At 31.1% G+C, this 26,795-nt stretch overlaps 1 protein-coding gene across 1 annotated transcript in view; it reads left to right on the forward strand.

The window, feature by feature from the left end:
- Positions 1-2,239: 2,239 nt before the first annotated feature.
- LOC118189753 (uncharacterized) overlaps positions 2,240-26,795 on the forward strand; it is a 50,552-nt gene continuing 25,996 nt past the window's right edge. Inside the window, exons 1-10 of the mRNA XM_035360415.2 lie at positions 2,240-2,473; positions 2,563-2,623; positions 2,922-3,052; positions 7,678-7,885; positions 12,853-12,935; positions 13,016-13,092; positions 14,565-14,642; positions 14,730-14,835; positions 17,173-17,227; positions 20,928-21,039. Of these exons, the coding sequence (XP_035216306.2) occupies positions 2,455-2,473; positions 2,563-2,623; positions 2,922-3,052; positions 7,678-7,885; positions 12,853-12,935; positions 13,016-13,092; positions 14,565-14,642; positions 14,730-14,835; positions 17,173-17,227; positions 20,928-21,039 (930 nt within the window). The 5' untranslated portion in view covers positions 2,240-2,454. The remainder of the gene's footprint in view (positions 2,474-2,562; positions 2,624-2,921; positions 3,053-7,677; positions 7,886-12,852; positions 12,936-13,015; positions 13,093-14,564; positions 14,643-14,729; positions 14,836-17,172; positions 17,228-20,927; positions 21,040-26,795) is intronic.

Genomic DNA, 26,795 nt, shown 5'->3' on the forward strand with positions numbered 1-26,795 from the left:
AGAATAGTTCTCTTTTTTCAAAAGTATTCGTAGGAGGCGCTGCATCTGATTCACGGCGAAATTTGTTTAAGTACGATCTTACAAAACATTTTTCATTTGAATAATCTTATTATGAGAATTAAAAAAATCTAAATATAGGCTAACCCCTGATTAGAGACAATGGATTAAATGTTATTATCCTAATGAAATCCATGTTAATCAAAGAGAAGAGCTAACCGGACCAAATATTTGGATGCTCTCCAATTGCGGAAGTCCGACAAATATACACACGAAAACTGTTACAGCATAGCAGCGTCTAAAGCACAATTTTTAAACATTTTCGAACCAACATCTTGAACAATTGAAAGGCAAAACATCCGTCCAATTTATTACGGGTTATTCAGAGAACTATACAAAGCACTTTTTTTAATTTATTCTTTAAAACTTTAACGCGTCCCCTTTTCCTTGGCTGCTGTTTGTAGTATGAACATTTTACTTCCGTTGGAAAAAAAAATGTGACCTACATTGTCGCAACGAAGGTTGTTCTCCCTACAGTACGCACATTCAATAAAAGGGAGAAGCTTATATCTTTCCAAGAGGTTTTCATTATTATAGAAATTCTTCCACAGAACTGGATTTTTCAGTTTGGAATATCTCTTTTTCATCCATTTATATCAAGCAATTTTCGTATCTGCTATATTCACTGTGCTTGAAATCCATAAGACTCGGGCAATTATTCTGTCACAAAGAAGAAAAAGAAGAAAGGTTTAATCAAATAATTTAGGATATTTTCTCATCATCACTATTATTAGACTGAATAAGACAGAAGTCAAAGGACTGGAAGAAAATCATCAACAAAATTTTTAAGAATTAAAATGTAGCACTTAAAAATGAACTCTTTCTCTCTCTCTCTCTCTCCCGATATATATATTGCTCGTAAAAATTAAAGGATAGTCTCAAAAAGTATGCTCATAAATTAAAGTTTTAAGCAAATGTCCAGTGGTGTAATTATTTATCCTAATTATCTGCATTTGACCCAAAATTTGAATTTTGGCCTTTGCTTAGCACCTAAAACATGCAGGAATAAGCGACTCACTAAATGAATAATTTGAAATTAGGTGAATGAGAATGCGTTACGCACTGCATAATTGAATTCGGTTGCGTAGTATTGTTTAAAGTTATTGTGTTCTTGAGAATGATCCGTATCCATTAGTTATGATTAAAAGTTTATTTTGATTGACCACACAAAGGATAGTGAGGATAAAATATAGGCTAATTAATAAATTCGGTGGTCATAAACGGAAGTCGTTCAAAATCAAACAAGTCTTTCAAAGGTTTCTAGATTTTTTTCCCCTGCATATCTTCCACTATGTAAATTTGAGGAATAAAGAATCAAATAAATATGAAATTTGATAATGATAATGCTTTATACTATGCAAGTCATCCTTTCAAACCTATCATTCATAATTTAATGTAATTCAGTTTCTTCATCGTTGACCTCCCAAGGACGCTTCTTATATCTTTATTTTCAAAATTATCTTTTGCCCTCTTAAAAAATCATCAATGCAATTTGCCACTTACCCTATATTTCAATACGTTAATGCAGCGAAAAATTATGAGGGAGTGGAAGATCTTACCCCCTTTTGTAAAAGGCATAATTTTGAGTTAAGAAGCAAATCACTGGAATATATTAACATTTTTTCTTCTTAATAAGTCTTATCCTCTGTGTTTTCGGGGATTACTAAGCTTCTCACAGCTTCTCACAATGATTATTCCCCCCCCCTCTGATGATATTTTAAACATTTAAGATAATAATGGACATTAATGTGTTGTCGTATTTCTGGTATATTTGTCTTTTTCTAATATATAGGAATTTTATGATTAATTAAAAGTAATGACTCCCCGTAGACTTGTTATTCAAACGAGTTCTAGGAGTGGTGCAACAACGTATATCTTGTCGCTAAGACCCCCCTTTCCACGAAGAAATTAGGTACTTTCGAATATATCATTACAGAATTTATCAGCGATGTGAATGATGTTGAAAAGTACGACAAAGGAGAAAAATTAATAACATCTGCAGCGCTAAATATTTTGTCCAAAAATAGAAAATTTGCCAAACTGGTGAGAAAAATATAATCACGCACACACATATATAACATGAAGCACCGCAGTTCAGTTCAACACATATATACAACAGCGGGGGCCAAGTCTAGTTGCTTAAGCTAGTCATTTTACGATCTGTTACAGGATGTGTTTATTATTGGTTGGATGTTTATAAATATATCTTCCATCTTATTAACTCTAAAGTTCTAACTTTGTACATTTCGACGATCGTTTTAAAGTGAACTGTTTTGGAAATATTCAACAGCAGTATTTTAATTTTAGAATTTAACTATAACTGTAACTGGAGTAAAACCGCTTTTTTTAAATTGCCTTTTCGTTAGTTTTAAAAATTTGAGTGTCTGGTTTTCAATCATGATATCATGTTTTAAAGGTAAGAAGTTTGTAAAAAAGTGCTATTTTAATTGCTGTTAACAGTGTAAGATTCAACATTATATTAAACATACACTCGTATCTTTATAGGAGGAACCTCTAATTTTTGGAGGAAAAGTTATGAAAATACGCAAGGTGCACTTTATACGAGGTATGTATCAAATTTGTTTCATTCGATCACACTGAATAACTTGGATCGATAGTTATTATAAATAATTATTATAAATTAATGTATTTTACTGAATTTCAATGATTGTTTTGCATAATTTCTTTATTGTTATTATTTTTAGTGAATGTAATTCGTATGATGCCATTTCTATTATTTGAATTTATGAAATTATTGAGATTAATTAAATAATGATCGTTCAACTATTCACATGAATGACTGCTTTCTTTTAAAAGTACACTTATATTAAAAAATCTTGATTTATGTTTTCTCTCCTGTACAGCTCAACTATAAGTACAGATGATATGCCTCGCATTTCAAAAATCATTGAATCCTTGAAGCAGTATGATGTCTTTAAGTATTCTGCATATCGGACTGCTTTCAAATTGCGAACGATTCAAAAAGCGTCAAAATGTAAGAAATTTTTTATATTTGTTTATTTCTAATTAAAGACTGTTATTTGTTTTTTGTGCAATTGTGTGCAAGGGGTTTCATCCACAGAGAAACCGTTGGCGCTTCGGGAAAGAACCCGTTGGAGCCGTAGCATTTTTACTCGCCAAGCTTGCGACTCATCTAGGATGAGCCAAGCCATAAGCGTGATGTTTTGTAAACGTCGTTTTTAATGTATGTAAATTCAGGTTAGCAGGCAATGGTAGTAAAAATTCACTGATAATAAGTATGTAGATGTAAAACTAACAGGTTAAACGTGATATACGAAAATAAATTTGTATTAAATTCAAGTTAGCACAGAAAACAATGTATTAAACATAACGGGAAGTAAAAATTCATTTAAAAAATAACAATTAGTAATCTTATACTTACGTTTACATTATACTTATATGTATTTTCTCTAATTCATATACCTAGAATACTAATATTTCTATTAGAAGTGTCTTTTTTCATTATTAAGTACTTTGCCTGTTGATTGATATATTTCAGTAAGAGCCATGCCCATGTAATAAATTAATGAATGCATGATCTTTAATACATCCATTTTACATAGTTTTCAGTAATTTTTTTTAAGTTACTTGCATATAGCTTAAAGCATTTTACTTTGAAACAAATATCTATCCTTTTTCATAATATATTTCACTATTGTGAAATATATTATGAAATGATGATATATATATTATGAATCAAATTTTCTTCAGTAGCATTGTTAATAAAACTAGAACTTTATGCATTTAAAAATTATTATAGGGGTTGGAAACCTCATGGTTCTGCGTGCTTACAGCTGTTAATAATTAAGAACATAACGTTAACAGCCATGTTAGCATTCACTCCTCCTGCCATATTTTCTTCCTTTCATACCGAACTGACGAGCCGAGAACCGGCATCTTTCGACGAAAACTTCTTTAATTATGCGAAAATATTTCTATTCGTTGTTAAAAAATTCAGGAAAAAAAATAATAAATAAGAGAAGACTAATGTAAATTTCCAAATGCAAACAACGACAACCTTCCCATAAGCGAATAGGATGAATTAGCTAGGTTACCAGGTTTGAACTATTATCGCCAAAGTTGGCGATGTTTACATTTACCGGGTTCTCTGCGGAAGTGCTTCCATGTGCAAAATGAAGAGAATTTGCACATTATGTCAAATTTCTGAAAAACTAATGGACAAATTTTAATGAAATTTGGTATGAACATATGCTTATAGCAGAGAAGGAGGAGTACCATTCAAAAGTCATATTATATATGCTTGATTATTAGTAAAGCTGATAGTGCAAAGATGTCTAAAATAAATTCTGTAGTGTCAAACTGAAAATGAGTAATATGTGGTACAAAGCCAAACAGGTCATGTAACATGTCGGCATACTGGATAGGAGGCAGCTGAGGAGTTCCTGTGGCAGTCCATCTCACTCCTGAAGCAAGGAGATTTCAACTCCATAATGGTGAGATAAAATTGTCTTTCAAATGTGTCCCAGATGTTCTATGGGGTTTAAATCAGGAGATCTGGCTGGCCAAATCAGGTGGCGAATATCCTTACTTTCAAGATAATCATCAGCCAGCTGAGCCCTATTTAGAAGAGTGTTTTCATCCAATACGAGGAACCCAAGACCAACTGTGCCCTTGAGAAGTTAAATATAGGGCTCTAAGATCTCTCTATATCTCATAGCAGTCAGGGAGCCTTTGTCAAACAAATGCAGGGGTTGTATGAGCAACTAATGCCTGCCCAAACCATTATACTTCCACCACTGTAATGATCCTTTTCCCTGATCAGGTAGGATGATATCATGTTTCAGGATCTTCCCAGATACAATTATGCCATGAATCAGTATCCAGGCTGAATCTCAACATATTTGTAAAAAGGGGTGGTGCTGCTCTAAAGTCTGTCACAACACGCATGTTGTCTGCACGATGCTAAATTTGCTGTCTTGTGTACTGCAATGAGCAAGACACAAAAAAGGCGGGTCTTCAGGCATACAGCTGTATCTTATAAAGCCTTTAGGCAATTGTAGACCAGGAAACTTGAGTTCCAGTGGCAGCATACAGCTCATGTGAGAGCTGTGCTATAGCAGTCCTGTGTTGTGAAAGTGCCAAATAATGATCCTCATTTCAACATTGTAAATCTTTGCCGGCCTTGTCTAGTTATTCTTGTTATACATACAGTGTCCTGAAATGTTTCTACAAACTGCAGATGTTATTGGGTGTTACATTGTAGCCACCTGAGCTTGATATTGGCTTGGGTGCTACTTTGGTAGATGGTTGCACAAATGTTGGCGAGCAATACGACTTATGGTAAATCCATTGCTAGACAAGTTATTTATGGTAACTGATACTTTGTTGTCATTTTATTTTAAAAATAATATGTTTTATTATGCATAAATTCCGTGTTTTAAATATTATTTATGGCTTCTAAATATTAAAAATCAATTTAATTTTGCATTTTTATTTAAAATAAAAATTTAATTGCTTATGATATTTTATGGAGTTTTATGTTGTGGATGATGTAATGAATGATGTCACATTACTTTAAAAAGTAATTGGTTTTTATATCTATAAATTTAATCTAATGTTTTAAACATTATTTATGGCTTTTAAATATTAAAATACAATTTAATTTTGCATTTTTTAAAAAATGATTTCATTATGTATGATTATTTAAATAATTTTAATTCTATTCATGATGTAATCAGCTCCCTGATTGGTTGCAGAACATTTGTGCATTAACGAGCTGTAATCGGCTCCCTAATTGGTTACTGAATATTTGTGCATTACTGCACCATTTTAAAATTTTATTATTCATCTCTTCAAATTCCTTAGATTACATTTAAAAAATTTTTTTAGAAATTTTTTGCCTTAGATTACATTTTTTGAATTATATTACATTTTTCAAATTTTTTTCATTGATATTTAACTTATGATTCCGATTTTTTTTTGTGGTACTTATCAATATACGGCAAGTTAAATACTAAAAAAAAATGTAAGTACTACATATTTTTCTTTTACTTTATAATTGTATACTTCAATTTTTATTAAAAAAATTAATACACTGTTTTCAAAAATTGCCAAGATATTTATTGCCACATATGTTTTAATATTAAATAATTATATCCTATAAAACTTATTTTAAAGGATTTTGAATTTAAGTAATATTTTTATTCTTTTAAACGTTGGTATGATGTTTTTAATTCAATATTCAATTTAAGTAATATTTTAATTCTTTTAAAAGTCAGTTTAATTCAATATTCAATTAGAGTAATATTTTAATCCAATTAAACGTTGGCACAATGTTTTTAAACCCGTGTTTTTATTCTTTCTTTGCTATAGGAAAGTAATAATTTAACCTTACTTAAGTATTTTATACTCATAGTAAATGTATTTATTTAAATTTGCCTGCCATCTTAAAAAACGACGATTTCAACAAAAAATTAATCCATTATTTTTAATGATGTTTATTTTTTTAAAGTTTCGACTACTTTGCTATGAGTAAAATACTAAAAACAGCGTTTTTCAAGATGGCTGACGATTGTAAAAAACACGCCAACGTATATCGCCGAAAATCCATGCAACTGTATATCAAAGTAGCATCTTGGCCTGCTTCTAATCTGCCAATAATTCTCCATCTTGTTCCATCAGCCATGTATTTGTAACTACTCATTTTACCTGATAACATATAAAATTTACCCAATTATTGCAAGAAACATGGCAAATGTTGGGAAGGAGTACAAGCACATAAAATGCCGAAAAACCCGTTTGTGCTAATATAACCTCTACAATCACAACTCCTTTAGACATGCACATGTATGTTTAAGTATTCTATTCTGAATATTTGCATAATTCTTTGTCAGCATAGTTAGTACCTTTAATTCATTACTTTTTGTAAAAATAAACATAATTTGCTAGTTCTATTAATTTTTCACATAAGTGTAATTATATGTATAATAACACAAAATGATTTGTAGAATTTAAAATTTTCAAAAGTGATTTTAAAATGTTTTTAAGGAATTAAGGAATAAAGCTAAAGAAAACAGTTGCTTGTATATTAGTGGAAAGTATCTAAAAAAAGAGCAAATATGGCAATAAAAACTATATCTCTTGTCACTTATGATTACTTTTTGCAAAATTTAAATTATTATTTTGATGTGTTCTTGTCATGTAATTTGGTAATCATAATGAAAACTGAGAAAATATTTGATTTTTGATTTCTCATTTCTCCATAAATGTAGGAATTTAAGAAAAATACCTTCTGAAAAGTATTAAAAGTTTTTATCAAATCCAGATCATCCCAGTTTTTATCCTGTCTTATTTATATTTTTGTCAAAATGGATGATGAATTAAGAAATATGGAATTTTTATGATTTACATAGAAATTAAGCTTCTTTTTTTTACATTTCTTTGAAAATTTGAAAATTTAAAGAGATGAAAATGCAATAGATATTTTGGTATATGTGCATTTCTTTTGTTAATATTGTCATAATTATTTCACATTTAAAAAGTTGTTAAGCAGTGGTGTATTTTAACTGTTTTTGTATTTGTGTGTAGTTTTTCAATTTTACTGCATATATTAAATTAATTATTTTTTTTTATCTGCAGTGCATATGGTGGATTTATCAGTAATAGGAAGCATTTTGAAAGATTATGAGTGTTCTAATCAATCCATAGAAGAGCCTATAACCCCTTCGAAAGCTGAAAATCTCTTGTGTGCCTTATACACAGAAGCAAGCAAAAAAATTGGTTTCACTGAAGAGCCAAATTTAATGGCTCTTCTGTTTCTTGCATTTTTACAGAATACATTTGTTGAGTAAGTGTTTTAATCCCCAAACATTTGCTTTTAGCCTTGTGTAAAAGGAAACGAACATGTAAACAATTGTGTAAAAGGAAACAAACATGTATACAAAGAAAATTTATTCAGAAATTAAATAAAATCCTAAAAGGTCAAAATCAAACATTTTTTATTTACTTTAATTTAAACTATTGCAGTTCAAGCTTGATCTATTCATTTACAAATGAAATCCATTCTTGTTTTAATTTTCTCCTTGATCTCTGAATTATAGCTGAGAAAATTTTTCTATATCTCAAATGCTGCTTTTGTATTTAGTCTTTCCGAACTCATAGTGCTTGGAAAAGATTTTATTCTTTTCAGTGTTGAAAAGCAGCATTCTGCCTATGATGTAGCCATGGAAATTGTTAAGAGGATTTTTATCAGTTTCATAATTTCACTAAGAACAACATCTAGATTATTTTCCAAGATAAATTGCAGCAGCTCAATTAATTTGCAATATTCATGAATATCAGATCTACAATATAATACTTTAATTTCAGTTTCAAGCTTTTCTTTATCAAGCATTTGATATGCTTCAGTGGTTAGTACTATCTCTTCTGTTAGATGTTCATTTTCAAAACTAGTGAAGCATTTCTTATTAAAACGTTTAGCAGCTTTGTCCATTATATAAGCTCATATACAGTCACACACTTCCTAAGTTTCTGCCATGAGGGCCTTCGAAGGATTTTCACAGTACTTCGAGTTTCTTAATTTTAAAATAATAGCAGTTTTGAAATTTGTCATATATTCATTAACTTTAAACACACTAACTTCTCGAGATTGCATTTGGTTGTAAATTATTTCAATATGATCCATAATCTCATGAAAAAGCTTTAACCTAAACTTAAAATTATCATTCAAGTATTTTAAAATTCCTGTTGCTTCTGCAATGGTTTGATCTGCATCTGATGTTGACTAAATTTCTGTAAGTTTTTAAAAAGCTGCAAATTTTCATGAACTCTCTTTTATAGTTTGTATGTTGAAGCGCCACTTTATAGAGCATAGATGCAGAATGCTGATGTCTACATGCTTCTTGAGAATGTACACATGTTGAATGCACTTGAGAATGGACTGTGTTGTTGAGAAGAATACTGGAATAGCCAGAATGTTAGAGAAAAATATTCTTGCATTTTGTGTATTTCTCATTATGCATTTTTTGTTCTTAAATTGGTAGGCATAACAGTAAATAAAATGAGCTCTTCTAAAGGGTGTCCCAAAATTAATGCAAGATTTGAATTAAATAAAAAACACAGTTTTTTTTTTCTTTAAATTGATATTTTTTATTGAATTGTAGAGTACACAGGATAGGGTTATGTACGGAAGAACACATGGGCAAATGGCCTCAACGGCTTTGCTGTCACATACTCACACTTTTGTCGAAATTTTCCATGACCATTTTGCATAAATATGGCTGAATTTCATTGATGCAGTGTTCAATTTTATCCTTCAGTGCGCATGTGCTCATTGGCCTGTTGGCATAAACCTTTGACTTCAAATAACCCTGTAAGCAGAAATCTAATGGTGTTAAATCACACGATCTAGGGGACCGATTTTCATCACCGAAACGAGAGAGTATACGGCCAGGAAATGTCTCATGCAGTAATTGAATTGTTTCACAGGCAATGAGGCATGTGGCACCATCTTATTGAAACCACATGGCATCCACATCAATATATCCAATTCAGGCAGAAAGAACTGTGTTTTCGTGTCGCTATATCGAGCACCAGTAACTTCATTGCTTGACTAGCTTTCTGGCCGAATGATGCCTCTAGCCCCAAATCCGCATCCAGCAGTGACATGTTTAAGGATACATTTGTTTTTCAACAATTACATGTGGGTTCTATGAACCCCAAATGCAGCAGTATTGATGATTAACAAAGCCATCAAGGTGAAAATGGGCTTCATTGAAATTTACGAACTGTGGCCGCCAGACTTTCATTGTTTTTGTGATATTTTTCAACAATGAAAACACATTTTTGTACTATCGCGTAATGCTTCTTTTCTACTAACCCTAAACTATCAGCTGTCAAATGGTTTTTTTTTTTAATAGGGTTGCCAAAACTTTACTGCACGAACAGTGGCAAATTCAAATCTTGCATTAATTTTGGGACACCCTTTATAAACTGCTTTTACTCTTGCATTTTTGTCTTTAATGACATTTGCGCCATCAAATGTCTCAGTTATCAGTTTTTGTCCATTGCCTTGAAGGATTATGTTCAGTTGTTCTACAATATGTTTTGATATGCCATCTGCAGTTTGAATTTTTGGAATGAAGAATCCCCCAAATTGTCCATTCAATACGTACCTTAGAACATGGACCATTCATTGTGTCATCAGTCATGACAGTTACAAAGGAAGTTTTTTTTAATTTCTTTTGTCTCCTCATGATATATTTGTAGAGGCAGTCAGGTATCTTATTCTGAGTGGTCTTAAAAATATCTTTGAAGACTGCACTGATTTAAGTGATTCCTCAAAATCCAAGTCTAATTTAGATACAAAATTTACTGATCCTCTAAATACTCCTGGATTTACTGAATCATCTTTTCCATCATGTCACATAAGGGAGTTCCAAAGTTTTTACAAAGGGAAATGCAGTCTGTTATTTTAGACAAAATTTCACAGTTTTTTTAATTTTATATTAGACTCATTGAAAGTCTGTATGCCTCACTAAGTTTCTTCTTAATACTTGAAGTTCCTAAAAGTTATAGTGAAACTGCATTATCAAGATACTTTATTGACTTTTCATGCTTTTTAGACTTTTCTATCATTTTGTTTACATTTCTAAAACCATCTTTTCTTCATGTTACATCACCTCCAAACAGCAAACGCAGGAGCAAAGCAGTGCATTTTTTACTTCACAACCACACAGCTAACTTTTCTGTTGGTACCCTTCAGAATTAAAGCTATGAATATATTCTTTATTGTTGCTTGTGCATGGCTGAGATATTAGAATATCAGGTATTGCACAATTTTTTAACTAACTTTCTCATGGAGCTGTGAAAAGTTAAGCTGTTGAAGTTCAATTACAGTCACAGAACTTATTTTTTGCAATGATGCAAGGGCTTGGTTAAAGTTTTCTGTAAAATAAAAGACCCTCCCCCAAAAATGAATCAAACTGAAAAGCTGAAAATGGATAATAATCTAATTCTACCATTTTATTATATTCAAGAATATGGTACACGATTTTTAAACATGACACATACAGAATAAAAAAAAAAAAAAAAAAAAAAAAAGTAAACTACCATCTACCAGCAGGGTTGGCATTGCAAGAGCAACAGTGCTCTCTCTACCTTCCAGCCTCTCGTGGAACTTCCTGCGTATGAATGCGCACAACTGCCAAACATCATACCGTTGGAAATGTGAAGCGCACAGTTCCATACAAAAATTTTTATATCTTTCATAAACTGGAAGATGACTACTGACATTAAGTTTAAGGATTATATATTGTACAAAGAATGAATAAAAGAAAAAAAAATTGTTATTTTAAGTGTTATTAATAATATCAAGTGGAAATAGGAGGTGCTGTTGTTCCACAGTGCCTATATGCGAAATGCCACCAAAGGTCAGTAATTTTCTAAAGAATGTTTCGCAAACTGGAAATTTGTTACCAAGTGAATTTTGATTGACTTGTATGTCTCCTTTACCTCATTGCTATTGATAATGAAAACATTGCTTGTTATTTAGTTTTTATTGTCCAGAATTTTCATAAAATTCACAAACCAAAGGTTCAATAATTTAATCAATTTGCAATGACATCATGTAATTTTTTTTAATATCCCTAATCTCATGTACATAAATTGTTAAAATCCAAAGAATATCAAAATTTATATGCTTTGTTAATAGTAAATACTATTATTATTTTTTTAAATATTTTCCTGCTTTCTCACTGTGTTAGGAAATAAAAATACTTGCTTTAAAAATGAAGACTTGACAAAATGAACTAGATCGTGTAATTATTTAATATAAAGATTAATTAAAACCTGATTATTGTTAAATCTCTCTATATTTGTAATTTTCATGAATAAATAAAATAAGCACTGATATTCTTTATACAGTTGTTGTATTGTATGTAAAGCATGTTAAAAAAATTGTGTTATCATAATATTCTCTGTTCACTGTTGTATGAAATAAAGATTATTTTTATGTTTTTATGTAATATTCTGAAAATTGTTGTACTTAGTTATGAATTAGTTTTGGAAGAAAATTGTTTTTACATTAAAAATGGTATTTACTAAAGAAAGGATTGTATTCTAAATCACAAAATTTCTTTTCCTATCCTTTTGAACTTTTGCTCTTTTTTATTTTATTTTTTATTTATTGCAGGTTTAGTTGCATGCTTCTCCCCTACCTCCTTCTTTTCTTATATAAGCAGAAATGCACAAATTTCTTTTGGAAAATTTGCTTGCAAAATACTGACAGTTCTTACACAATTTGTGTTAATCATTTTCTCCTCTTCTGATTTCCAGAGAAAACAAGACTTAGTTGGGGAAAAAAATGATGGTACTTAATTGATGTCTGTGCCTTAACCTTATGAATAGTTTTTTTTTTTTTTTTTTATCAAAGAGAGAAATGTTTTTCATCTTTCACTTTGTCATCTGGTGAGATGATTTTTCTAGAGAGGCCTTCCTCATCACTCTTTCACCTGCATTAATTGTTGTCTTCCTTCTCCAAAGAGCAAAGGTTATAAATAGTAATTAAAGTGACCTTGATGGCAGATACATTAAAGTTAAAAAAGATTCGATGCCAAAATGTATTATGGCACGGTGAAGCTAATGAAACATTTCTTTAAAGTGGCGGTGTTATTGTATTAGAGTTAAAACTTTTAGGATTTTTTAATCATGTTAATGAATTTTGTTGTACAAGCACTTTGGGGGGGGGAACTTTTTACTGCTTATCAGTACCAATTAACATTTTTGTGATAATGCATTTTATATTTCTGTTGCTAGAGCGGAGAAACCTCTTCTGTTTATTCATGTGAAAATTGCACTGACATTGTTTTCTGCTGCAAAACTTTCGGAGAAATATAAATGTAAGTAAATTATTATTTTTTATTGTGTAAGCCAAACTATTTAGATTATATTTCACTCATTGTATTTATCTGTTCCTTAGATCTGTTTTATCATTGTTCTGGTGGTACTAGCATAAGTAAAGAAAACCTAGAACTGCTGCTGAAGTCACTATCCAAAGCAAGTATATTTATGATTATTCCAGTGTGAACACTTGCAAACTACAATTATAGTAAATTTGATTCTAAGATGATCATAAACTGCAATATGTGTAATAAAACAGCTCTTAAATATGAATTTTCTCTTGTGTTTCCATTTCTTGTAATATCTATTCTACCTGCAGTTCTGGATTTAATTGCATTAAAATTTTACATAAAAATAATTTATAAAAATTTAAATACACTTAAATGTATTAGTCAGCTACCTAACTTTCAGAACATTTTATTAAAGATTATTTAAATAATTCTGGTGTTTATGATAGACACATTTTCAAAATGTATTTCAGATTTTTTGATTCAAAATTTTGTCACAATGTTTGTGCTTATTACATTTGTAAGCATAAATTAATATTTTCTTTGTTTTATATCAGGTTTTGTATGTATATTTGGTACTTACGTATTAACGCAACCAGGCCAAAATTCGCATAAATCGCCAAATTTGGCAACCCTACTTACGGCAACCCTACGTGTTATGGGGCGTGTACTACCACAGCAATGGATTTTCGGCGGAATTTGCCGAGAAAAGAAAGAGACTTTTTTGGTTACTGTACCTAACAGAAGCGCCGTTACCCTCATAGAAAAAATTTGCGAAAATATCAAGGAAGGAAGCATCATTTATTCGGATTGCTGGAAAGGATACAGTACGAGTGAGTTTGAAAATGCTGGATTTCTGCATGGAACTGTTAATCACAAATATTTGTGGATCCTAACACGGGCGTTCACACACAACATGTAGAGCGCATGTGGAGGCTCAGCCAAATGGCGCAACAAAAAACAGAGAGGAACAGCCCGTCATCATCTTGACTCATACCTTATCGAATTTATATGGCGCCAAGCTCAAGCTGTTAATGGCGAAGACGGTTTTCAATCAGTGCTAAAAGCAATAGCCAAAAGATTTCCGCCGAAAAAATAATTCTGCAACTTATTCAAATTCAAAACCGGAAGGGTTTAATTGCTATTTTATATTTAAAAAAAAATAATAAAAAAAACTGTATTAAAAATTATCTGTAATTAATAAATGTACATTTTCTTTCTATTCATACTTTTTTACTCAAACTTACAAATCGCGCCAACCTGGTTGCGATAATACGTAAATACCGTATATTTTTGCATTCATTTAAAAATGTAAGAAATAGTAAAACCTGTTTTATTGTTAGTAAGTGTGTTCAAACTTTTGTTTCTATATTATTTACAACTATTTAGATTATTTTAACTTTTGTTTCATTTTTGCAACATTTTGTTTCATTTTTTGTTATAGTATTGTCATAGTTATTACTTTTATTTATTTCATTGGGGGAAGGAGATTTTTTTTTCAACACATAATCAAACATTATTTCTTTTAATAATCAAGTTCGGATATTTTCATTTATTAAATTTTTTTATTGAAGAGTAGAGTTTCTGTAAAGGTGGATTTTATTCTAATTCTTGTTTTAGATGGCTGAAATTGTTGGAGAGCAAGTCACTTTTGGATCACATTTAGTGCCTGCTGCAGTAAAGCATTGTTTAAAATTTGTAAGTATATTTATTTACTAAAACTATTTATCCTTCATTTATTTTGTTTTAACCATCTTAATATATTTTATTTATATGATATTTTAGTGCAAAGGTAAAATAACAGAAAAGAAATTTAACAAATGGCTTTCTCTGGAACCTCAGACAACAGTATGGATATCTACTCTTCATAGGATATCAGCATCGGAGAAAAGTAAAGTTTCATTTGTTTATAAGATTACTTTTTTTAATCTGTATTTGATCCTCAATGTTTGTGTCATTTTGCACTTCCCCACAGACACTGTACTGTTTGGATGTAACATCCACTTTCTGGATCAACATAATAAAATTTGTGGTTCACAGTGAAATGTTTGAAGCCGGAATTTCACAGCTCGTTCATTCATAGAATTTATATAAATAGTTGTTCCTTCCATAACATTTTCCTTAATGACAGCCAACAACGTTTTTGCTGATTGATTAGGAACTACAACTAAAAAACCATTTTCTTCTTTTTACAATACACCGAAAACCTATTATTGTGGAAGAATACACCCAATATTGCTCTTTCTCCTAGTGAAAATGATTCTATTTCTACAAACTTGTGCTCCTGCCGATTTTCACCATTGGCCTGGCTATTAAAGCTGCTGTGCAAACCTCCAGCATGTGACTGTTCCAATCAACAATCATATGGTTCATCTTAAGTTGTCTGCAAAATTCAGTCAATCTCATCTCCTGGACCAGAAGTACGTAGCGTATTCGGAAACTAAGTACCGTTTCATTCTAGCGCCGTCGCAGCGCTGTGGTAGGCGTCCCGTGCATGCGCACTAGTCTTTCTTGTTCACTGACTTTCAATTGTCGCCATTTTGGTTGCTCTATGTTGTGTTTTCAGTTTGCTGTGCACATTCAAAATGTTTAAGACAATTAGTTCTCCCGCTGACTGTGAGATTCGTGCCGTGAATAAATTTTTGAACGCGAGGAATGTTAAACCGGCCGAAATTTATCGTCAAGTGCCAGAAGTTTACGGTGAATACGCGATAAGTGATGGTATGGTGAGAAAGTGGGTAAGAATGTTTAATGCAGGTCGAACAAATGTCCACACCGAAACTCGGAGTAGTCGGCCTTCAGTTGTCGCCGATGATTTGGTTAGGAAAGTTGATGAAGCAATTCATGAGAACAGACGCTTCACAATGACAACTCTTTCAGAAGCATTTCCACAAATTTCACGTACTGTTTTGTTCGAAATTGTGTCTGACCACTTGAATTCTCGCAAAGTGTGTTCCCGATGGGTTCCAAAAATGCTCACTGATGTTCACAAAACAAAGCAACTTGGTAGTGCCTTGACATTTCTCATGCGGTACAGTGATGAGGGAGAAAACGTTTTAAACCAAATTGTGACAGGTTATGAAACTTGAGTGTGTCATTTCATACCAGAATCGAAACTACAATCGATGAAGTGGAGACACACTCATTCTCCAAAAAAACAAAAGTTCAAAGTGACAATGTCATCACAAAAAATCATGTGCACTGTCTTCTGGAATAGGAAAGGCGTTTTGCTTACTGAATTTCTTCCCAGAGGTGAAACCATTAATGCGGCACGAAATTGTGAGACTTTAACAAAACTAAGGCGTGCCATTCAAAACAAACAAAGAGGAATGCTCAGTAAAGGAATTGTGTTGCTCCATGACAATGCTCGGCCCCATACTGCTGGTGTCACCCAATCGTTAATTCGACAGTTTCATTGGGAGCAGTTCGATCACCCGCCGTACAGCCCGGACTTGGCACCATCCGACTATCACTTGTTCCTGCACATGAAGTGCGAGCTTGGTGGCAAGCGCTTTGGATCTGACGATGACACGAAAAATGCTGTGGAGTGGTGGTTATCGAAACTGACGGGAAGTTTCTTTGACGATGGTTTACAAAAACTGTCACCCGCTCTGACAAGTGTTTGATCATTGGCGGAAACTATGTTGAAAAATAGTTTAAGACATGTATTTTCATTAAAAAATAAAATTGGATTTGAAAAAATTGTTTTACTTTTTTTTTTTTTTTTTCTTCCAAAACGGTACTTAGTTTGCAAATACGCCTCGTATTATTTTTAGAAAAATACGGAATATAAAAAATGTATGGCAACACTTAAAATCTATCGGAATTCTAAATGTATGCTACTTTAAAATATTTTTTAATTTTACTGTTGAATTTAATATGATGTAAGTGAAAACAAAATGATGTTTAATAAATAAAAAGGCAGTTTGTTGTTGTCAAGGTAATTTTCTTGTGAACCAAATTGCTCCTAAAGAGGGGCATTCATGATCTAGAGTTCTACTGCATTTTTAAGGCTTTAAAAATAAAAAATCTCTTAAATTTTAAGTTTTTTAATAAAAAAACTAACTTTTTTTTATAATTAGAAAACAATTTGTTTCATGCTGAGTAATTATAGCAACTAAATGCATGATAAAATGTTATTTCATTGTTAGTAATAAATTTTGTTGACATATTCATGATTCTGTATTTCTTTTATATATGAGAATTTAATTCAAATTTTGATTCTTAGTTCAACATACTGTTACATGCAGTCACTGTCAAGTGAACCCTATTATTGGTCTAAGGTAAGTTTCATTTTTGTTTTTATGTGTTACTTGATTCTTAAGATATGTTACGCATGTATGCTTGTAATTATATGTGCATATGATGCACACATATATTGTGTTTACATAGAATTAATTTCAGTTTATAGAGCTTTAGATTAATGGGGATGGTTATCTTTTTTTTTTTTTTTTTTTTTAAATTGTGTGGAACTGAGAATACTTTTGTGAATGAAATATATGAAATTTTTTAAAACTGATAGCTACATATGCATAGTTTCCTTTCATTATCATTTGCAAAATCCAATATTAGCATTTTTACTTTGTCAATGAAATGGAAATGAAAAATTCAAGTTACTATAGGAAAATCTCTTATAGTTACAAAGTTGTCTAGATCTATAATGATCTTTGTAAAATATAGGAATACTCATAGTGGCAGAGTAAATATTTTGTTATTTGGTTTTTTTTAATAATCTGAGAGAGTAAATGTAGTTTTAATTCCTTAACTTAAAAGCCCAAGAAAACTCGGGATTTAAATTTTTAAGTAAACTTAAAAACCCAAGAATACTCATTTATCATGACAATATTTATAAATTTAAATTCAAATAAATATGTTGCTTTCCCTTAGTTACAAATGCAGCCACCTTACAGCTACTTGAAGGTCAAGCAGCTGCTAAAAACTGCTTCTAAAGAAGTCAAGATTAGTAATTTTAATAGCCATGTGCTTGTGTTGTGTTATCTTATATTCTGGCTTTTTTTCTTTTCTTTTTATTATGGACAGTGATTAAGAGTTTAAGTTTTTTTCTTTTCTTTTTATTATGGACAGTGATTAAGAGTTTGATATAAAATTTAGCAGGTCAGAAAGCAACACTTCTAATACAGACAGTGTAAATGAAGCAACAACAGATCAAGAATGCATTTCAATTTTTCCACCATTGGATTACACCTCCAAAATTTCCCTTTACTGGAACACCTTTATTAATTTTTACTGTTTAGCAAAAATACTATAAATAGTTTTGAAAGAAATTCAGACAAATTTTTGCTTTTAACATATTTTATTCTGTGTAATGTTACTTTTTAAAAGCAATGAGTATATTCGAGATTAACCTTTCTTCAATACTCTCTAATTACCCCTTAAGTGAATAATTTGTCAAATTGTTGTTTGCAGTACTCTATATTCATAATAAAGTTTAAAATTCAGCATTACAAAAAATTGGAAATTTTGGATAAACTCTTACAAAATAATTGTTAAGGTTGTTAATTTATCATAAAAATTATTTTTAAAGAGCATAGTGGTTTGTTTAACCCGTCGCGGCACAGTGTGTCTGGTCTGGAAACGCCTAAAAATTTCCTTCTATACACACAGAAAAATTGAATAAAACAGGGTTTATAGGTTACTATAGGTTACTCTGAACCATCTTTATTTATAGTAAATGGCAGCTCAACACAAACCAGTCCATATATTTTAGCCATGTTTAGTTTTTTAAGACCCTCATTTTTCAAAGAAATATTCCACATTTTTTTTAGGGTATAAAAGGAATTGTTTGAGAAGAAATTTCTATGTTATTTTTTTTTTTTTGCTGTATGCTAATCTCCTTATTCTATATTAGTTTTAAATTTTTACCTTGAAATCTTGCCTAAAATCAAACGGTGAACCCTAGGTGTGCCCCAACCGGGCTCACCAATCATCTAGGACAACTGAGAGTCTGTATTCTTTGTTTCTCCGCATCTTATCAGTCAGTTCATTGACAACGATGCTCGTTTCAGCACTCTTTTCGAAGCTCTATTCAATCAGTGTGCCACTTTGTGCACACCCACAGAATTAAAACGATAAGTGCTATCTTTACAAAATTTTACTTGTGTACTCCTCTAGGCCTAATTAGACTGCCTGCCTCTCTTTTTTTAATTAAAACTCCAACTTTAAAGGTAGCATGCCGGAAAGGGTTATTTTACTGGTAACTGTAAAGCGACCTAATTTTCCATATACATATATATATATATATATATATATATATATATATGTCAAACACAGCCTCATTATAATGCAAGTTACAGGAGCAAAATTAAACTTGTGTTGTAAAGCCACCTGGACTATATGTACACTGCAAATAAAAAAAATTACATTTATACACATATATGTGTAAACACATATGTTTAAGCTTTACTGGACTGAAATCATTATTATATGATGAATCTTAATACATAACAGTTCTAAAATTACGAGGGTTGGAACTTTAATAGTGGCAACTATTTATTTACAAGGAATACAAAAGTGATTCACGTCACCATGTTTTACAGTCCTTCAATATAGTCGCCGGCATTGTGTACAACCCGTTTCCAACGATGTTGAAGTCGCAGAATACCTGTAGCAATGCCTGTTTTGTTGATAGTGTGAATGGACCGGTCTACTGCCGCAAAAATCTCAGAAACAGTTTGGAAGCGAATGCAACGAAGTGGTTCCTTCATCTTAGGAATTAAGTCATAGTCACAAGGGCTTAGATCTGGGGAGTATGGTGGATGGTAAAACACTTCCCAGCCCCATTGCTTGAACAAATCGCAATTGGTTAGAAGAACATTCTGGACAATTCCAGCGAATGATCTGGCCACCTAGATCGCCGGACATGAATCCCATCGAACATTTATGGGACATCATCGAGAGGTCAGTTCATGCCCAAAACCCTGCACCGTCAACACTTTCACAATTATGGACGTCTGTAGAGGCAGCATGGCTTAATATTCCTGCAGGGGACTTCCAACGACTTGTTGAATCCATGCCACGTCCAGTTGCTGCACTTCGCCGGGCAAAAGGAGGACTGACAAAATATTAGGAGGTATCCCATGACTTTTGTCACCACTATATGTACATGTGCTGTAGCTATCTGGTTGTTCTTCAGCTTTGACAGCTTTCCATGAAGGAGGTGGGAACTCTGATGAAAAGTGCCCCATGTTGACTTTAACATCAGCATGAAGTCAGACAGTCAACCTCATTCATGAAGCACTTATTAGTATAGATAAACAAAGGGTTTATGAAGAAATGGAGGACAATAACTTTGTTAAAGTTCCTGTGCAAAGTTGAAGACAAAATCCGCAGTTGAATCCTGTGCACAGAATCAAAAGTGGAAAAAATCCCTAAAATTCTTTGAATGGTTGAAACTTTGTCAAGTTATATTCTGGAAGTTGATCTCAATATTGAATGTAAACTTGCAATTTATTGAATGATAAACCATGCAGCTGGCTGCTAGAAAAAATTTATGAAAGGAAAATGAAAAAAAAAAAAAAAAAATAAGCAGACATCGATGTTGTAATTTTTAAAGAACAAAAAATGAATTATGGAAAACATGCGTGTTCTAAAATTGTTTGTAATAAAGAAGTTTGACTTTATTAATCATGTTTTGCTTATAAAAAATGGAGACTTTTTTAAATCAGTTATTATATTTTGCATGTATTTAGTTCCTTGATTAGTCCAATTTCAAATGACCCAGGATATTGGCATAATCGATAACTCACGCTATCTGAGGTATTCTTGCATTCAAATTTCAGCTTCACAAACCTTAATTTGTTGTAACTTGTTGTCTATTGCTATTTTAAAAGAATTTTTTGGGCATATTTTTGGATGTTTGCATAAAAAATAATGCATCTATGATGAACATTCTTTATTCCTGTTAAATTGACTTTTATTCCTGTTAAATTGTAATAAGAATCTCTCTTGCTGTTGTAATTATAGGTATCGATGTTTGCAGTGTATCAATTATAATTTGTGCCAGAACTGTTTCTTGTGCGGACAAAGGAATCAAGGACATAAAGAAAGACATCCTGTTCAGGAATTTTGTTTACCAGTAAGTGTGTGTCATCTCTTATGTAACATCCAGTTTATTAGCAGTCGTATGATCTATAGAAATACAGCAAAACTTGTATTATCCAGACTAATTGGGGCTTATCCAGGACTGAAAATCCTGGATAATCATGCTTTCAATGCATTACAAAATAAGACAATTTATTATTTTATTTATCATGTTATATTTCAAAAAAGATTTAACAGTTAAAGAAAATAAGCTATTTTATTTCTTTTAAACAAAATGCAAATGTTAGCAGTATTTGAACAACTGAATTACTTTTTATTTGGGTTAACAATTTTTCATCTTTTTTTATCCATTTTCAAGCAAGATAAGAGAGCTAATTACTTCCATTGATCCTAAAATTAATCATACAATCATATTTTTTAATTGAACTAAAGTTAAACAAAGAAATTACTTTTTATTTGTGGGAAATATGTCACACTACATATTTCTAGTTAACAAAACCAAAATAAGATGGATGATGAACATGTTTTGTTTATTTTGCTTTTCAAAATATATATATATATATTTTTTTTCCAAATAAGCAGTGATTCTTAGCATTAACATGATTAAAAAATCACTACATATAAAAAAAAGAGTCTGTGTGTGTGTGTCTTTTGTTCGCACTGCGCGTAAGCTAATAGACCCACAGCTACGAAATTTGGTACATAGGTGCATTTAGACAAGAGCCAGTTCACCTCGAAGTGATTTTTTTTTTAAATTTGAATTAGAATTTTTTTTATTTTATGTTTTGTGACGAAATCGCGTCATTTTGAGACATAATGGGCTATAGGAAAGCGAGATTTTACTCTACACACTCCACTTTCACATCGTCATGAAACGTAGGCGCTTAGCTATTTTACAACCTTAAAATAAATTTCGTGTTTCAATAAATCAATTAAATACGAATTTATTTAACAAAGTGAGCTTAACACCTTTTCAATGGGATTTTTTTCTTAAAAAGTTTATTTTAAAAAATGTACAGTTTATTTTTCTTTGATTTTTGGACACATTAAACTTTCATCCTTGCGACTGCTTTTACAAAACGAATTTTGGAAAAATAATAATATTTTGTATTTTTTAAAAAATTTTTAAATGAAGCTTCCGAGTACACTTCTCACATCTCACATCTTTAAAAATGTGATTTTGGCAACAATTTTCCTTTCTTATTGTTGCTGATAGATTTTTGATGAAATCTCATCATTTTGAATAGTTTCATTCTTTTAGAAAAATGGGTTTGGCAGCAATTTTTCATCGTATTTCTTATGTCACTGTTTTTAAGAGATTGGCACATTTCATTGTCATTTTTTTGTATATATAATACATTTTTATTTTATTTTATTTATTTATTTTATTTATTTATTTATTTATTTATTTGATAAAGTTGTTCTGCAGAGTAAAATTCTGCATGGATTTTTTTTTCCCCCTAGTTTTTTTCATGTTATTTTTTGCTTATTGCTGTGTTTGTAAGATATTGAATAATTTTTCATTATTATTTTTTTTTCCTTCAATAGAAAGTTGGTTAATTTTTTAAAAAATTTGTGTTTTTTTCCCCCTCCGGAAGTTTTCTGCAGAGTAAAATTCTGCGCAGTTTTAAATTTAATGTTTTTTGTTCCCTTCAGGCATTTTTAAGGTAGATTTAAAAGCCAGAGCATAGCTGCTAGTATTATTAATGAAATTGATAATTAATTGTCAACTGATATAAAGCTATATTGTGTAGTACAAAAGAAATCATTTGAATAACCAGCTTTCTGAAAATCCCTGTTGCCCCCAAAGAGACCCTAATAATTTGCTTCTTCACACAGAGGTATGGTGGCTCTCTAAGATAAATTTTTGCAGTATTTTATAGGTATTTTAAATTCCGTGATAGATGTTGAAAATCTTATGGTGACACAGGTAATAAAATAATACCAATAAAAAAAAACATATACTACTTAGCTGATATGTATTCATTTTTCAACACCGCACAAAAAGAAGAGTTATCAGTCTCATTCAAATCTAGATCGATTATATTCAATTTTCATTCTGACAGTGACCTGCTTATACTGATATTGAATCTAAAAGAATTCAATTATGTTGATAACAAAACTTTGCAAGGGTCTGTTTTTGAAAAGGACTTTATTTTCTCTGAAGATACATTGTTTTTTCAAAATTTAAAGTATTTTAATGTTTGCTGCCAAACATTTAATATTTGAATATGCCAACATGGCTCAAGAAGCTTTGAACTACGATACATTTGATCTTGATATTATGATGCAAGAAGAGTTTATTGCTCTGAAGAAGGATGTTCAAGCACAAATCTGATTCAAAACACATGAGTATTGAAAGTCATCTGAAAGGAATTTTCCCAAAGTAAAATTTGTTATCAAACCAACATAATTGACTTTTTCTGCTTTTTACCAAGTGGAAGCAGGTTTTAGTTAAGTCAATAATTTACTTTAAAAAAAATAAGAAGCAGCTTGAACATTTTGAATGAGACGATTAAAAAGATTATGTTAAGGTGGTTTTTTTTTTTTTTTTTTTTCCCCAAATGTTTAAAAAAATTGCGTCACTACATCAAGCACAATTGTCACATTAATTAAAATTGAACTTTTACGCAGTTTGAATCTGATTTTGTTTCTGAAAACTTGTTGAAATCTGTAAAACTAAGAACAATAGTAACACAATAATAAAACATAAACTGAACAAGTAATTTTTCTATTCCCCCCCCCCCATATTCTTAACTTCTTCGTCGTCCGTAATGTGTCTAGCGCATTCAAGTGAAACTTCCGCAGGGCGGCTGTAACACGCTACAAGCATTCTTCTACATTTTAAAACTTTTAAACACTTCAAACGCTTCCTAAATGTTTACTTGTTTGAGTTTTTATTTTTGTTTGTTCTAATACCTCCTAGAGGGCAGTACTAATCAGGTTTTCTATTTCTAATTGAATTTTCCCCGGGTTTTATGAATATTCGCGCTATTTTACATAAAATACAAGACAGTGAGAGATGGCTTCAACGTCTACTCAGCAGAAAAAGAGAAAAAATGAGGTTATGAATTGGAAAGACAAGAGGGATACATGTTTGATGAGTGCAGTCCATAATAACTCGATGTTTGGTATTGGAACACAGAAAAGAACTGTAAAAAAACCAACAATTGTAAAAGATTACAACAACGAAATGGGGGGAGTGGACCACCTGGAACAGATGTTATCAAATTATCCTGCTGTTATAAATAAGCAGAGATATTATTTTCCCATTATGCTTTGTTTCCTTATAATTTTACTTAATATTCATTGACAGTCATCCACTACGAAAGTTATATATGGAAAGTTAAGATGTACAGAGAAAACAACATTACACGCTACAAAAAACAGGCGGCCGCGGGGGAGAAATTTTTGTGCACAGGAGAGGATGGCGAAAAGGTAAATGTAGATTTGTACACTGCATGACTTCCTTGTACGGAATATTAAATTATACGCATTTTTTGCTGTATTTCATTTAACCTTAATTCTTCGAATTTCATTAGATATATATTTCTCATTCAATTAATTCAGTTCTCACTTCACAACAAAGGAAAAATACATAAAACTTCAAAATATCTTTATTAAAAGTTGAAAAATATAGAAAAATATAAAAAGAAAAAAATCTGGTATGGTAGTTGGGTAATCTTGGTAGTTTTTCAGATTTTATATTACACTCAGCTTTTTTTTAACATTTTGTGTGTTGCCTTTATTTATTAAAAATTATAGTCTTCGCACTTAAACCATAAAACTCAATAAAAAAGTTCAAGAGCAATATCACATGGAAAAAAAAAAAAAAAATATATCTCACACTAAAGAATAAATGTGAGTCTTGCATGAAGACCCCCTCATGCAAGTTTTTTCTACTTTTATTCACAACACATCTCAAACGTAAACATATTAGACCGAAATGTAATCCAAGCATAATTAATCAAGTAATCAGAGAAAAAGAATAAACTAACCTAGTAAAAAAAATATCCGTTACATTCCAAATTCGAAGTATTTGTTTGCATAAACATTTATTGCAAGGATTTCCGGGAAAAAGATATCAGACTATTGCCAGAGATCACATGATCATTTTATTTTCGACAGTTTCAGAAGTGAATTGACACAGAATGCCGAAACGAAATTAATAGCCCTTCTGGGCAAAAATTACCCCTTTGGGCTAATGCAAAATCAAGCAATACGGCCAGCGGGCAAGAAGGCAGATTTTTCGGTGCACAAAACTAAAAGTTTGCTTTTGGTCGTACTCGACAGAAAGACACTGAAGGTGCATCACTATTCTGCTAAGTTTAAATGTAAACAAATATGGCTGCTTTGGGGAAAAAATTAGGCTTAGCCACACTTAAACAACTTATAAATTATTGATTGGCTGTATGGTATTGTGGTCACGGTGGAAGAAATAACCACTGTAACGGTACAAAAAGTATTAGACATTCCTCCTTTTTTACTGACAAATTTTTCATTGATATCTAAATTATAATTCCGATTTTTTTTGTGGTACTTATGAATATACGACAGGTAAAATAATAAAAAAAATGCAATTAAGTATTTTTCTTTTACTTTAGAATTGTATACTTCAATTTTTATTAAAAAATTAATACACTGTTTTCAAAAATTGCAAAGATATTTACTGCCACATATATTTTAATGTCAAATAATTATATTCTATAAAACTTATTTTAAGGTATTTGAATTTAAGTAATATTTTAATTCTTTTAAACATTGGTATGATGTTTTTAATTCGATATTCAATTAATATTTTAATCCAATTAAACGTTGGCGCAATGTTTTTATAGCAGTGTTTTTATTCCATTTTTTTTGCTTTAAGAAAGTAATAATTTAACCTTACTTTAGTATTTTATACTCTTAGTAAATGTATTTATTTGCATTTGCCAGCCATCTTAAAAAACAATGTTTTTAACAAAAAATTAATCTATTATTTTTAACGATATTTATTTTTTTAAGTTTCGAATACTTTACTATGCGTAAAATACGTAAAAACAGCGTTTTTCAAGATGGCTGACGATTGTAAAACTATGCCAACATTTGTGCCAATGTAAATGCCAAAAATCCCTGCAACCGTCTATCAAAAAGGTGCTACTTTGGTTGCACCTTTTTGGTAGACAGTTGCACAGATTTTTATTATGTATATCAAGTTAATTGCATTGCAATAAATTACTTTAATCATGCCACTTATGTACGAGGTGTTCATAACCCACTTAACCAATCAAAATAAAATTTCAGATGAGGTAATTTGAAGGTATGGGCTATTTAAAACAAATGCTCTTACGGTTATGGTTAGAGTGAAAACATTTTGAAATTTTTGAATGGCAGGACTTTTTTATTTTTTATTTTATTTTATTTTTATTTTATTTATTTATTTATTTATTTTATTCACTAACTTATCAGTGCATTGGAAAACCATAAATGGTGTTGGAATGATACAAGTTTGACAAAAATTGCTAGCATAAAACATTTTCAAAGCAGAGCATTATAAAGGGTTCTGACAAGATAGGAGGAGCATTATTCTGACAAGATAGGAGAAGGGGGGATATTGGAATTACAAGTTTTCAACGTGCCTACCTTCACAGATGGTGACACATAGCAAGCGGGAGATTGTTGACAACAATGACAAACTTAATATTGCAGGAGGAACTTCATGTGTAACTTTGGGTTTTATGTCATCTTTCAGTTTTGACAAATCTCATGGATTTGATTTGCACATCGTAGCTTTCAGATAATCCCAGAACC

Source organism: Stegodyphus dumicola, chromosome 4 (assembly GCF_044657685.1).
Source record: "Stegodyphus dumicola isolate Sdum_Otavi_A_Nest chromosome 4, ASM4465768v1".
Lineage (NCBI taxonomy): Eukaryota > Metazoa > Arthropoda > Arachnida > Araneae > Eresidae > Stegodyphus > Stegodyphus dumicola.